This window comes from Hylobates moloch, unplaced genomic scaffold (genome assembly GCF_009828535.3).
Source record: "Hylobates moloch isolate HMO894 unplaced genomic scaffold, HMol_V3 SCAFFOLD_9, whole genome shotgun sequence".
Classification (NCBI taxonomy): domain Eukaryota; kingdom Metazoa; phylum Chordata; class Mammalia; order Primates; family Hylobatidae; genus Hylobates; species Hylobates moloch.
In genome coordinates this window covers 47,518,496-47,534,364 of record NW_026652284.1, presented here as the reverse complement: position 1 = coordinate 47,534,364, position 15,869 = coordinate 47,518,496, and the positions used below count along the sequence as shown (strand labels likewise).

General features: G+C 41.1%; 1 protein-coding gene across 5 annotated transcripts in view; it reads right to left on the bottom strand.

The window, feature by feature from the left end:
* Nucleotides 1-13,025: 13,025 nt before the first annotated feature.
* The window catches only part of LOC116813300 (suppression of tumorigenicity 18 protein), a 110,877-nt gene continuing 108,033 nt past the window's right edge, over nucleotides 13,026-15,869 (bottom strand). For all 5 annotated transcript variants that reach the window (XM_032759797.2, XM_032759795.2, XM_032759798.2 and 2 more), the window contains one exon: nucleotides 13,026-15,525. In XM_032759797.2, coding sequence (XP_032615688.1) covers nucleotides 15,385-15,525 — 141 coding nt within the window. In that variant the 3' untranslated portion in view covers nucleotides 13,026-15,384. The remainder of the gene's footprint in view (nucleotides 15,526-15,869) is intronic.

Genomic DNA, 15,869 nt, shown 5'->3' with positions numbered 1-15,869 from the left:
ATCTGCAACTTTGTCCATTCCACAGTAAGGACATCTTCCCATCCATATAGAGTCTGCGACTTACAGTCTCTGATAGTCTTTGTTCCAACTAAATCGTTATAGAAATTAAAAAAAAGAAAAGAATAAAAAGGAGTTTAGCTCTACATTGGTCTTCAAGTTTCAGGCCTAACTTTGTTGCTGAACTAAAATGCAGACATTCCTTGTTGCTCTGAAGCTTGGGCTCTTTTCTGGGTGTTCTCTAGCAATAGTTGGGGCAGTCAACTTGGACACAGAGTCATGAGTAATTCTGTATGTGCGTCCACAGTAGCTTTGCATTAAGAGCCCCCAGGTCTCCAGCAGGAATGTGCACCCTCTGCCTTGCTAGGCGTCAACTGTCTTGGGCACCCCTTGGGGTTTCTGTGTCCAGCAGTGCAGTGCTGTGGCAAGGAGCTATGAGATGTTGGCAAAACTGGAGAGTGAACTGAATAGGGCTCAGGCTTCTGTCTCCAGCATTGTATCCTGTCTTAGTTCATTTGTGTTGCTATAACAGAATACCTGAGATGGGGATATTTAAAAAGAACAGAAACATATTTTCTCACAGTTCCAGAGGCTGGAAAGTCCAAGGTAAGGTGCTGACAGGTTCAGTTGTCAGTGACAGCTGCTAAAGTTCTCACACAGCAGAAAAGCAGAAAAGCAAGCTAGCCAGCTAGTTAAATGCTGTGTGAAGCTTTTTTTAAAAGGACCTTACTCCCATTAACTTGGTAGGAGTCTTCACCGTCTAATCACCCTTTAAAGGCCTCACCTCTTAATACTACCATACTGGCAACACCTGAATTTTGGAAGGGACACATTCAAACCGTAGCCTACCCCAAATCTATGGTTTGAATTCCTGATGGACCTGCCAAAGCTAGTAAAGTATTGGCTGCAACGCACCCAAAATGGGGGTTATGGGCTAAATTGTGTCCCTCCCCATTCACATGTTGGAGCCCTAACCCACAGTATCTCAGAATGTGACTGTGTTTAGAGATAGGGTCTTTAAAGAGGTAATTAAGGTAAATTGAGGTAATGAGGGTGGGCCCTAATCCCATAGGACTGGTGTCCTTATAAGAAGAAAAGATTAGGATGTAGACACACAAGAAGGAAGGCCATGTGAAGACATGGGGAAAAGACAACCATCCACAAATCTACAAGCCACGGAGAGAGACCTCAGAGTAAACCCAACCTGTTGACACCTTGATCTTGGACTTCCAGCCTCCAGACTGTGAAAAAAATAAATAAATTTCTGTTATTTAAGTCCCCCAGTGTGTGGTATTTGTTACGACAGCCCCAGCTGTCATACAGTGGGTTAGCGTTAGGTATATGCCAAGGAAGTAGCTTCCTGGAACTCATCATCTACATCTTCTTCTCTGATAAGGCAGGACCACGTGTTCTGAAGAGAGGAGGTTACATCCACTTGACAGTTTCATGGGCCAGCTGTATGAGATGAGTTCTCTCTGTGGTTCTAGGTAGGAAATTACTGAGGGAAGATAATCTTTCCTTCTGGCTTTGGGGGGCTGCTCTGCAGATGACACCTGAAAAAATTGCACACAGTGCAGTGATGTCTGCTGGGTAATCCTCGGGAGAAACAGGACATGCCACACTATAGCTATATGTTCTTTTTTTGCCTTCTCACATCTTTGCATTCCATAAAGGTAATAAAAGTAAACTTAGTATGGGAATTTTTAGAAGAAGCCCAAACATTCTAGAGACAATTAAAGGACATTATAAAGAGAAATTTGTATTAATATCCACAAAATGGAAGAATGGAAATCAATAGACTATACATCTATTAACCAGGGCTTTTGAAAAATTAAATCAGAGAATATGTCAGACTAATTTTCAAACAGAATACTGCATAGGGTTGACTGAAAGAGAATTGTTAGAGCAAAAGAGATGGAAGAAGAGTTACAATGAGGTGCTAAAGGTGATGAAACAAGTTCATTGTTGTTACTGTCTGTGCAATACATGTAAATCCCCCCTTCCGATTTTAATGAATTACAATCCACACATCATGTAAACCAATCCTTTCACTAAAGAGTTGAAAGTTTATTTATATGTGACATAAGCTTTCCTCGCACTCTGTGTCCTAACCAAATCAGGTGTTTGAGGAATCAGTTACAGAAACAGCCTCAAAATCATGGAAGAACATTCAGAAAAATGTTATCCACTCTGGTAGGAAATGAGTTTTGAAATTAAGAGCATCGTGGGAAATGTGTGTAATTCAGTCGTAGGAACAGCCTAAAAAAGGCTATTGAACAGCTGATTTACTCATTGTTTGGTGCCAGATCCAAATGTAATTGCAGTGGAAAAATTAGCACTAGATTATTGCATAGCAGTTTTGAAAAACGGCGTCTTGGCCAATTTGTTTTTCTAAATCAATATAACATTAGCTAACATGAGTCAGGCTGTAATATTTTTCAGGCTCTGCCTACTTAGTGCCAAAAGTCTTTAGATGAGAAGTGAAAACTACATTCATATAGATGCAGATGTTTTTGGCTCTAAGACACGTATTTCGCCGAAGCACCGTACAGTTTTTGCTAATATGAATTATAGTTTTTCAGAAGTTTCGGGTGGGAACAACAACAACAACAACAACAACAACAATAACAACAACAACGATTAGCTCGCTCAGTAGGATTTTGTGAGGCTGCCTGTCTGAGCCTCGCCCTTCTGAAATCGGCCAGGCGCGGACAGGCAGCCTCAATCAAGACAACGGACTCAAGTGGTTACCGGGAGGCGTATCCGCCAGGTGTTTGGCCACGCCCCTCCGCTGCCCCGGAGCTTCTCTCCTAACCCTTGTGGGGTCTCAGCCCGGATCCACCAGAAGTTTCTGAGACCAGGATTCTTGCGAATGTGAGAGTAGGAGGTGTTCTTAAGGAAAACTGGTCTGGGAAGAATGGTGAGGGAATGGGAATATGGACGGGCAGAGGGCCAGGCTAGGGGCTCACCCCACAGGGGAGCTCTGGGGGCCTTGTAGCTCCCGCTTCCAAGACTTGTGGGTCAGGGAGAGGGAGCTGGGGTAGAGAAGGGCATTGTTCGGGGAGCGGGTGCAAACCCCCGGGCCCTGCCACCCTGGCGACACCAGGGCAGCCTGACGGGTGCGTGCATCAGTGGGTGCATCAGTGGTGTGCACCCCAGGCAGGGGGCACACTACTGTTAAAGGAATCCAGGGCGCTGAGACCCCAAACCTCCAGGCAGGGCTGAGAGGACCCTCCCGTCCCCTTCCCGGAGCCGCCTCTGCTGGGACTGCAGCTTCCTGCTCAGACTTCAGGACCGGCCCAGACCTCAGGGCCTCCTCTCCACTTCGCTCTTCTTATCCCTGATGATATACTTGAGCTCCCAAGTCTCCATCCTCTCTGGCTTCCTCTCCTGTCCACACATGTAGATTTTCACAGGATCGGGGCGGGGGGGTGCGGAGTTTAGCCGTGGTTACTGCAAATAGGTGGGAGGGCGGCGGGGGTGGGGGGACTCCCACGTGCCCCTCAGTGTGCCAGGCGAAGCATGTGTCACATTTCAAGCCTGAACTTATGTTTGAAACTATCCTGGATTATCTCCACTTTATGGTAGAAGCTGAGGCTACCTCTTAGCTCAGGGCTGCTGGGAAGTATCCGCCCAGACCGGACCCGACGGGGTCGGGGGAGTGCCTGCCAGGGCGCGGAGGGGAAGAGAGGTGGGCACAGACTTCAACCTGGGGCGAGTCCGACAGAGATAAAGGGGCAGGTGAAAGAGGCCGGGGCTGAGTGCGGTTCCGGGAGGTTCCCGGGCCGTGGGGAGGCTGCAGCCGGCTTCAGGGGGTCGCTGCAGACCGGGTGGCGGCGGCTGGGCGGCTCTGGCGTGGCCCCTGCGCTGTGTGCTCCAGGGAGAGTTGGGGCTGGGAACGCTGGAGGCCTCTCCCGGCCCTACCCAGCGAGAGGTTAAATACCTTTCTGCAGGCACCGTTGGCCAGCGGAGGGCTGGGGCTCAAACCCTATCATTTTCAGCATACCCTGCCTAATAACTGAGTTCTCCACATTTTCTAGAACTTTATGTATTTCTGCATTTCGTAGGAGAAAGAATTGGGGTCTAGACAAGTTCAGTGCTTTTTTTTTTTTTTTCCTGAAAGATCATACGGTATTAAGAATGGTGGAAATGGAAAGAAACTCCAGAACTCGTGGTTATGTCACAGGAGTTATTGGGTAATTTTTCAGGACACCTCAAGCATTTCTAAAACTGAAAAGCAGTACTGCACTGAAGATTAATAGTGATCGCAGTTGATATAGAGTATATAAATGAGATAAATACTACACAACTCTACTCTTTAAAAGTTAACCCCGTGTTCTCACACCTGCTATCATTCAAGAATCTTGAGCAGAACTGGGTCATATATTATTTTACATTTGGGAAAACGGGAATAGGGAGCATCTGGTGGCCTTTTTAATGTCACTCGCTAAGTCCTTTCTTCACTGACTCATTCACTCAGTTATTCCAACTCTGTGCCGGGGCCTCTCCCCATTCCTGAAAACAGTGAGGACCAGGGTAGAGATCTCATCGTCCTGTAGCTCTTGTTTCAGCTCCACAGTCATACGCAAATTGTGAAGTGTTTGGTGTATCTGAAATCCCAAATACATGCCCATCCTGTCGGTGGGGATGTTAGGCTCAGTGGGAGTGGAACCCACTGGGATGGGTGTCCAGGAAAACTGGGCCTTTTAGCCCCTTCTAGTTGAATCATATGGGTAAGTGCATATCAAACTTTGGGCATATTTAATACATTAATGAGTGTCCAACAATTTCAAATGTCCATTTTTAGGAAGAAAAAAGACTGTTCACAATTTTTAAAATAATAAAACAAAAATAATACTTATAAAAATAATGAATTTTAAAATTGCAGTAAAAGGGATATCATGATTTGAAAAACTTTCATCCAATTCTACCCAGGATAAGTAAGCCAGCAGTTCAAGCTCCACATGCACTTGGCTCACATCTCCTGGTGGAGAAAGTGAGATGTCCGCCCCCACATCCATTCTCTCTTCCTACTGAGGAACGGAACTCTCAACACCAGTTCTTAGCTATGCACATTATTACCCAGAAGAAAAGACTTCCCTCGAGTTAGGTAAGGCCATATGACTAATTCCAGCCAATGAAATGTAAGTACAAGTGGAATAGGTCGTGTCTAGGGTGGCTGATTAAAGGGATCTGGCTGAGCTCTGAGGGTTCCATTTTTGCTCTTTGGTCTTTCCTCCTTCCATAGTGTAGGATGCAGGTGAAATGGCTGGAGTTCTATCAGCCATCTTAGATGATGTGATAACTTTGAGGATCACAGGTTGATTGACTAGAAAGGTAGATGAAACTAAAGCCTCATTGTATTGCTTACAGCTGACTTCTTGTCAGAGAGAGAGAGAGAGAGAGAGAGATAATTTCCTATTTTTTTAAAGTTACTCTTTCTGGGGCTTTAATGTTGTCCAGATGAACCAAATCTAATACAATTAAGTTTATTACTCTTTATTTCTATTAAATTGGGAAATCCTAACATAATTATAAGTCATTAAGATGATAGCAACTGTTCAGTGGTTCTGACAGAAAGTTCTGGATATTTGAATTGAAACTGGACCCAGAAATAATGCTGCAATTTCTCTCTCCTTACTAATTTCAATTCTTCAAAGGTATTAAGGTGACAAACACCTCACATTCAAACACTGGGAGATTAAGTGTGAACTTGAACAATAGCTCTATGTGGAGGCCTAATTCATTCCTTGGTTGTATCTGTAGGGCTGGAAGCATTTTGGAAACTATTTGGTCTTAGTGTCGTTTATAAATAAATAATCTAATAATGAACCATTGATTTCTTTCTTCAGTGAGTGAAGAAATAATTGAGTAATCAAGTACTGTGAAACATTGAACTTCAGGTGATTGGACTGTTTGATTCATAGTTTGCTTTATTCAGGACACCCTACCATCTTTTTTCTCAACAGTAGAAATTGTGACATTTTGGCTTTAAAGTTCAGGTTGAGTGTAGGGCCAGCTGCTGTCTGTGAACGAAGCAGTTTCTGGATGGGCATTCAAGTTTAGCCAGTTTTATTCCAATATTAATGCCCTTCTTTTTTTCATACTTAGCAGGTGCTCCAAATTAGTACTAACTAAGTGTACATAATGGCTCAAAAGTAGTCATTAATTTAGCAAGAAATCTCACAGGCTTTGGGTAATAACAGCACAGGTCTCCTTCACTCACTTTGTGGCAACATTTTATAGTGTGTGCAAGTGTGGGCTCCAGAACCACTATGGCAGAGTTAAAATCCAAGCTCTGCCACTTAGGAGCTTTGTAATCCTATTTTAAGGAATCTCTGTGTGCCACTAAAATGTATGTGTGGAAAACCTAACCCTCAGGGCGATGATATTGGGAGGTGGGGCCTGTGGGAGGTGATCAGGTCGTGAGGGTTGAGCCCTCATGAATAGGATTAGTTCCCTTACAAAAGACACCCCCGAAAGTTACCTTGATTTCTTCTGCTTTTTGAGGATGCAGCAAAAAGACAGCCATCTATGAGCTAGGAAGCAGGCCCTCACCTTGCCTTGATCTTGGTGTCCCCAGACTCAGAACCATGGGAAATATATTTCTGTCATTTACAAGCCACCCAGCCTATTGTTATAGCAGCTGACATGAAATAAAACCATGCCTCACTTTCCCCGTCTATCATTGGTGAGAGTGTTAGTATCTGCCTCATGGGAATATGCTGCTTTAAGTTTAAATTTTTATATTGGAAATCCCACCTCTCCTTTTCACTTCAATAAGTGTTTTGCGTGCTTGATTCATTTGCATGCATCAGAAATATAATACAACAAAACAAGACAATGAAATGAAAACATAATCAACTTAAGCAATACGGCACAAAGAATATGAAAATACACTTGCTAAGATGAAATGCACCCCATTCACTGAATGGTAGGTAGCCTGCATAAGCCAACCCAAGCCATCCTATAGCTCTTCTGTAATCCTCCAGAACCTAATGACAAATGGAATTTCTGTGAAAATGGTAATTAAATTCTCCTGAGTAGCTGGGACCACAGGTACATGCCACCATATCCAGCTAATGTTTGTATTTTTAGTAGAGATGGGGTTTCACTACATTGCCCAGGCTGGTCTTGAATTCCTGGTCTCAAGTGATCCCCCTGCCTTGGCCTCCCAAGATGCTGGGATTACAGGCAAGAGCCACCATGCCCGCCCTATTCCAACTATTATGGTCATCTTGTAAGCCAGAATTTGGTTATGTAGATGGGTAATTGTTAAAAAAAAAAAAAAAAAACTAAAATGAGTAGGTTTTCAGGTTGTATCAAATCAGACACATTTGATACATTTGTGGATTTTAGAGTATGATTTAGCCACTTACTTTGATCATGTAAAAATTGTCATTCTTTTTAGATATTTTCTGTTTTGGGGTGTTTCTCCCTCACAAAAAGAGAAAAAAAATTGTGATTTCTGAGCTGTAGAAAAGATAAAAACTAGCCTATTTCCTTGGATTTTCTTTTTGAAGACATTTTTTGTTTCTTGCAGAAAAAATGGTAAAACAGCACTGTTTAATAGAAATTTGGTGAGAGCCACACATGTAATTATATATTTTCTAGCATTCCCTAGCATTCACACTGAAAATGAATAAAAAGAAAAGGGGAAATCCATTTTAAAACTAGACTTTATTTAACTCAATATATTCAACACCTGTTTATTTTAACTTGTGGTCTTGAGCCATAATTCAGTGCTCCACAGCTACTGTTTTAAGAAGTGCAGCCAGGCTGTGATGAAGGAGAAGCCAGTGGAGCAAGAGGCTAAGAGGAGAGATTGGAGGGATGGAGGGCAGAACTCCCTCCATGTGATGGGGAGAAGGCTCCACTCAGTGCCGAGAAGAAGACGCATGCAGCCATGCCCATGCTACTGAGCCACTTTATGAATGCTTTAAAAAAATCTCCTGATTATCATCACTCATAATTTACAGAATTGTTGTGAGAACTAAATAATATGTGTAAAGCACTTGGGAAATATCTGGTGAATATTAAATGCCTGATTAATGTTAAAACACACAAACACACCTTTATAAAAAACTTCAGGGTGCCTTGCAGTGCCTGTGGGGACTTTGAACATTTCCAAGCCCACATGTTAGTTTCTGCTGCTGCCCTTGAGGAATTTGTATTGACATTTGACTTACTTTTAAAAACCTCATGTTAGCAGGATGAATAAATTTTCTTATTTTTGTTTCTTCTCCTTTCCTCCATTCTTCCTTTCCTGATTTTGTTGATTACGTAGAGTTTTCCTGCTGAGCTAGATGAAACTCTGGCGATGAAAAGGGTACATGGGAGAGATAAAAACAGTCCCTTTTTTTTTGTTCACAGAAATATCCAAGAATGTTGTTGAAAGCATTTACAGTTACACTTATAGCTTTTTGGTGATTCAAAATTGAAGCATTAATGCACCTAATTACCAAAAAATCGGGGATATGGATGGAAGATATATTGTTGGGTGTATGTAGACATTACTTGGGTCTGTCAATGCTAGCTGCCACAAAATACAACCAAAATAATCTATTGATAAAACAAAACTGAGTTTACCTTGACAGAATCTTAACAGCATGTGAGGAAAGGGGGCTAGCAAGCATAGGGTATTTATGTGATTTGAGGGGTCTGGCTTAACGAGGGCCCTTGAATGTGAGGGCGTGATTAGAATTGGGCAAGTTCACAACTTAACAATTTAGGAGAAAGATACACAGCAAAGCCAAGGTTTCAAAGTGAGTCTCAAAGAGTAAACAATCACTTGACATGAATGAGTGTCCCGAGAAGGGGTATTTATTCTGAGAGTACATTGAGTAGTTCTAGTTTTATCTGGTTCGGGTAAATGGATTGTTAGGAAGTTCTTGGAACAGATAATGAAGATGTTTTCCATTTTTTATCCTGGGCAAGAATTTCCCGGAATAGTAAATTCATGTTAATGCAGCCAATCCCATAGCAGAGGCTTGTCCATGCAGACATTGACCCGTGGCCCAGGCACACAGCCAGCCGTGTGGGTGTGGATGTTTTTGGTCCTTGGGTCTTTGATGAGACACAGAACTTGAGCGTTCTCTCTCATATTTTTGAAATTCAAGTATACTAGTCTCAGGGATCACTATTTACAAAGATTTCTGATGGTTAAAAGTTTGATCCTTTAAGAGCATTATTAAAGTGTGTCTTCATGCATTTTGTGTTGCTATAAAGGAATAACGGAGGGTGGATAATTTATGAAGACAAGAGATTTATTTGGCTCACGGCTCTGCAGGCTGTACATGGAGCCCTGTGCCGGCATCCACTCTGGTGAGGGTCTCAGGAAGCTTCCCTTCATGGGGAAAGTTGAAGGGGGTCTGGACTGTGCAGAGGTCACGTGGCGACAGAGGAAGCAGGGCGGAGTGAGGTGCCCAGCTCTCCTTAACAACCAGCTCTCTCAATGAATGGAATGATAACTCACTCACTCCCCACCCCCATAGGGGCATTAATCTATTCATGGGGAATTCATCTTCATGACCCAAACACCTCCCATTAGGCCCCACCTCCAACACTGGGGATTACATTTCCCCATAAGGTTTCTGGAGTCAAATATCCAAACCAGAGCAGCATGACATATCCCCAAAGTGCCACTCACACTTTCAAATATCTAACCCATAAATCTGACCCTGGATTTCATTTAAAACTGAACAAGGCCATCAGTTACAGAAGGAAAATGACTACATTTATATATGAGAATATACATCTGAGTGGAAAACTCTACTAAAACAGCAGCTGTTTCTGAAGAGCAGGGAACTTTACATTCTCTTTATGTTTTAAATATTTAATAGCTGGTAAAGGTCAGAACAAACTGTCTTTTTATTTGTCGGAGGCCAATTCAAAACTGTCAAGCATGCACAAAGCAGCTAATGACAGAACAAAATAATTATATTGTTTTGCTCGAAAAACAATAAAAAAGGGCGATTTGCATTTTTCTTATTTTTGGCTATTTATTATAAGCACTATTAAGATTTTTCAATCCCAATTCATCAAATACGTTATTAGGATGTCACATTTTGATGATACGCTTTTACAAGAAAAATACATCATAAAGTGTGGTGTAAATGTGAATATGATGCTTCTTTGAACAACTTTTCCTGGAATGGGCCCTGGCATACATCTTAACTGTTTCTTGCTGAATGACTGTGCACAGAGGCTGGTAAGGTGCTGGCCAGCACAGCAAGTATGGCTAAATGCAGTCTTGGTGGCCTGCAGAAGGGACAGGAGCTTGCCTCTGGGTCAGAGTTGAGTTGAATACTGACCCTGCTACTTATCTCTGGGGCATCAAACAATGATTAGAGTTTACTCTCTCTAACCCTTGGTTGTCTCTTATTGTAATGCCGATCATAATAATTCTGTTGCAGCGTGGCCATGAAGCTTACAAGAGGGAATTCAGGGATGTACTTGTTATCATAGTGTTAAGATTGAGGAATATTGGAATATGTCTGGATCCTGGCATGCATCTTAATCTTACCTCATTCTTATTTTCTTTCCTCCAGATGAAACTACATCTGACAGGTGATGAGACAGATCCTGTTGGTTAGAGAGACTCAATTATTTCTAAATGTGTGAGTCAGTGAGTCCTGCTATTGTCCTCATTAGAGAAGGACTATCCACAATAGAATTGTTTTTGTAAAAATAGGGAGAAGGGGCTTGCCTTGCTTTAATCAAGCACATCTGGGGTGGAATCCTGGCTGCACTGTTTCCTAGTTTTACGGTCTTGAGCAAGTTACTAACTTTGCTAAACACCAGTTTCCTCATCAGTTTAATTGTGCATGGTGATATTTGCTTGATACATTTTGTGAGACGAAGTATACAAAACATCACTGATTGTGTCTGACAGCGTGGATAGTTATTAGCCAATTAAATCTGCTTACTTTATAATTATCTGCTGAATAATGAGAGGAAATAGCAGGGCACTTTTCCCAGACCACAATAAAATGAATGTAATGTGTGGAAAGAGATGTAGAGAACATTAGTTTTTACAAATATTAATAAAATATTTATGTACCATAACAAGTTAATTTTTAAAACTTTTTCTAATGGGGAAAATCAAATAATTATTCACCCCCTTCTTTTTATTCAGGTCCTTGGTTCCAGTAGGAGGGTTTTAGTCCTGTGTCTGAAGGCCCCCGGACTTTTCTTGGGATGGTAACGATAGTCTCTATACACTGGCCTGAAAATGACCACGGGAACACTCGTTACCAGTTTTTATTTGTACCATACCCCACATACACAGCACTGAACACAATTTTCTTGCCCTGATGTATGAAATGTTAATCATCTGAATTGCTGAAACAAATTATCTGCAGTGAAAATCTGATCTTGTCATTCTCTGATTTAAAATTTTTCTTTCACATGCTGAAGTCTGTGGAAATTAGAACTCTTTAGCATGCCAGTCTACTATATGACCTCCTCCTCTTCCCACTCACCTGGGCTTTGGCCTCTCATCTTCTCACTTCTCACCAATTTTTCAATGTTTTAAATACGTTAGGCTGCTGCCTTGATGATTGCCACACTTTTGCACATGCTGTTGTCACTGTCTGCAGCACCTTTTCTCAAACCTTCCCTGCTGAATCAGAAGCAGTATTCTTCCCGGAAACCCAGCTTTGTTAGGTAACCCTCACATGGTTTCCACAGGAGCCTGTGTGTACCCAAACCGAAATACCTATCACTTATTTCATTGTCTCCCACGTGGCTGAACTCCCACAGGAGTAAGGAAGTGGGCCCGGCATAAACCTGTTCCAAGTAAACATCGTTTTGATGAATGGATGACTCTTACTCACCATTTCCAGTAAGACTAGCGCTCTTCTTACGACGCGTTGTTGACAGAGTTGTAGACACTACTCATTTGTATAAAATCCCAATCAGAGGCCAGGCGTGGTAGCTCACGCCTGTAATCCCAGCACTTTGGGAGGCTGAGGTGGGTGGATCACCTGAGGTCAAGAGTTCGAGACCAGCCTGACCAAGATGGTGAAACCCCATCTCTACTAAATACAAAAAATTAGCCAGGCGTGGTGGTGCATGCCTGTAATCCCAGCTACCTGGGAGCCTGAGGCAGGAGAATTGCTTGAACCCGGGAGGTGGAGTTTGCAGTGAGCTGAGATTGTGCCATCACACTCCAGTCCGGGCAACAAGAGCGAAACTCTATCTCAAAAAAAAATTTAAAAAAAAAGTCTCAATCAGGGCAAGATGGACATGCTTGGCTAAGGGTAAGCTAAGAGCCTGACTGAGCAGATTTGCATTTTGTGATCCATTTTATGCGCATCTTCAACACGTGAGTGTGGTGACTAAATGAAAGCTGTATTGTGCATTAATGGTTATGTTTTGGCTCCTGGTAAATGAAGGTCTCCCAAGTACAACTCTGACTTTTCTCTTTGGACCCAGACTTCCCTTCGGTCAATTTGGCTTCATTACATGGGTTAAATAGATTTTTTTTTAACCAGATCAAATGTAAGTGGAAATTTATTCTAGAGATGTATGCATCTGGGCAGAAACTGAAAAATTAAATTAGGCTGACTATTTGACATTAGATAGAAAGAACACATAAGCAGAAGAGGTGCTATCAATAATTTATTATTATTTTTCTTTAATTCAAGTTTCTTTAATTTTAGCTTATATGAATCTAGAGATATACTCTGTATCCAAAGTAATTTTGGAATCAGGAGGGTGGGCCTTCTATCTTGCCACTTATTAGACTTGAGTAAATTTGCTGCTACTGCTAGCAAAGGTGTTCCTTATGTCAAAGCATTCCCTGTTCTGGAGGTGAATGCCACATCAAAGGCAGTGACAGCTTGTCAACTGGACAAAAGTCCTGTCCACTTTAAGGCAAACAAACGGGCTGTCAGAACAGAAATGTCTCCGAATGACTGGCAGGCTCAAGTGCATTCTGGGGACCTCACCAGGGCTCGTTCTGGACAGTGGATTCCATGGGAAGGGGATACTAGTCTCTAGATAACAGCCTGAGAAAGATCACATCAAAACTCATTATCAATTTTTATTTCCTACCATACACCAAATGTACAGCACTGAACACAATTTTGTTGCTTTGATGTAAGAAATATTAAGTGTTTGGAGAAACAGTATACAAACAAACTACCTCAAATTAAAAAAAAATGCATACATCATTGCCTTTTTGTTGTTTACAAAAGACCCAATTTACAGTATTGATCATTAACATAGTTGAAAAGAAAACAAATTCAGTGCACATTACAAAACACATCAAGTACAAAGTAGGCAAATAAATACAAACATACTTCACAAAACATCCTGCTCAAACTATGCAAACACAAATAAATTAACCTGAAGTCATAGTAAATTATAGTAATAAATATGTAGGTTGGTAAGAGATTTCTTTTAAATTAAATAAAATATATAACAAACTTGTTAAAATATTTAGCAAATTAAACATTTGTCTTTGTAATAAGTGATCTCATTTGTATGCATCTATGAAGTACTGTATAGCAAAATGTTTGCAAGTACATAACTGTAATAGAAAATTTTGTTTGGTGTCCCATTTATAATAGACAGCACATATGGTAGCTCATTTTTTAAAATCGATTTTTAAATAAACACCGTTTCTACCTAAGAACAGACAGTTCATCTTCACTAAACTAAGATTCAAGAGTTCAAATGAACTCCAAACCAAAGATAAGCCCCACTGAATGCATAACAATGACCAAAGTTTCATGGGAGTGGAATTATTGTTGAGTATTGTTTTTCATTTGTGCAGGTAACAGTAATAACAGTGGAATATATCAAGCCTGTGAATGCCATCACTTTCCATCTAAATATCCATGAGGTTAATAAAAAATAAACACTTTTGTTTATAGCACAGAAAATTAAGCCCACACTAAGTTCATGTGTACATTTACACAGAGGCACGTCTGCACATGAAATGTGTGTGCACACCAAAAAGGCAGTTTAGCTGGTTGTCTATACCTTTTCCTTAAAAAAAATAAATATAAAAAAACTTTTGAAACAATGCTTAACTACTTTACAGTCCCTGAAATAGACATTGCCTTTACTATAGCAACTATGAAACTCTGATCCATTCAGAAATTCAAGATTGTGGGCTCAATTTGAAGTGTGGATGAGTCTGTGTGTGTGTGTGTGTCTGTGTGTAAGTATGCCTGTGTGTGTGAGTGTGTGTGTATGTTTTGTAGCACTTGAAGTTCTATGGCAAGATTTCTATCAAATTGAATGTTGTCTTGTTTCCTATGGAGGGTGAGACCCAAGTTGCCAGTGTTTGAAGTAATCATTCAGATTGGAGTAGCATTTTTTCATGTATTACTATATTTTCCATTCCTTTCCAGTCAACCCAGTAAGATAAATGCTATTTCAGGGGATATGGTATCTACAAAATTTTTCATTTGGATGTGTTTGTATTTGCTAAGTACAAATCTACACCAATATTGTCACTTGTATATTGTACCAACATATGGCAGGAAAGCCTGGCTGGTCACACCAAGTCTTATTTTTCATCTTGGGATACGAGTTGCCAACGATCTGATATGACTTGAAAAACAAACAGACAAATCTGCATCACTAAAAAAGCTTATGTTTCTTTAAAACATTTCAAATAAATAATTCATATTAACGAAAACCGTCCAGCCAAGTCGAATACTTTGCTGATTGCTATATTTAATTATTGCTAACAAATTCTGAGCAGGCTGTTTTCCAGCATCCTGTGCTTTTGTGAGTGCGGATTCCCCACTAGTGGGCGCCATTTGTCTTCTTATTCCTTCCGTGCAGCTCACCTTACCGCAAACTCATTTATAAATACAAAAACCAGTGAAAGGTGGGGGAAGAAGTGTGCAATAAAAATCAAACACAACTATAGTGCAGTCCTTAGACAAGGATTTCCTTCACCCTTTCCTGTTTCCTCATTAAAACCCAGCAAGAAAGATGACTTGAGAATAGCATTTCTATTTAAATCCTATTGGAAAATAAATTAATAAACACGCTTGTAAAAATATGGCAGACTTCAAAATGCAGTTAAAAGATAAAAAACTCTTTGATTAGTAATAAATAAATTATAAAAATGTCACATTTATTTTACATATACTTTACAAAAAAAGTACAATGAAGAAATAAAAGAAAAACATATGAAAATAAATAAGATCTAATAATTGACTGCATTGCTTTTAATCCAAGAAGTCTATCATAGTTTTTCTTTCCTTTTTATATCAGCTGGGGAAAACAAAATTAGTGCAATGTTGCAAATTGTAAATGCAGTACGGCAACCTCCACGCCTTAGCAGTACACAAACCTCTAACAGATCCATCTGGAGTTTACTGCTGTTGGTAATTTCTGTTGCCCGGCAGCGCTGTGATCCTACACATGGATACCCTTCACTGCCTGTTTGATACTTTCCAGTAGAGCTTTGCATTCCGGGGAATAGTCCCGTTCCAGATTGCTGTACATGTCTGTGAGTGTATTTACATATGCTTCAAAATTCTGCTCACTGATAGGTCCCTAAATGGAGACAAAACACATTGACCCAGTCACAGTGATTCAGGCTGAGGGAAAAGAAGGACCCAGTGACATTGAAGATCAGTGATCTGGGAGTCGGGAGGGAAGGCAAGGGTGCATATGGCTGCTGGAGTTGCAGGGGATGGAGAGAGACAGAGTGTGTGTGGGATTCATCTGTTCACCCTTAATTCAGGAGACGAATGTGACTGGCTTGTACAGTATTTGGAGTTGATTTGGAGCACATAAAGTATATGTCTGGCTATGGACTTGGCCTCCACAAAACTTTTCTACTTCTCTTGGGAGGCAGCCTCAGCCCTGACAGCACATGTCTTGCACAACATATGCCT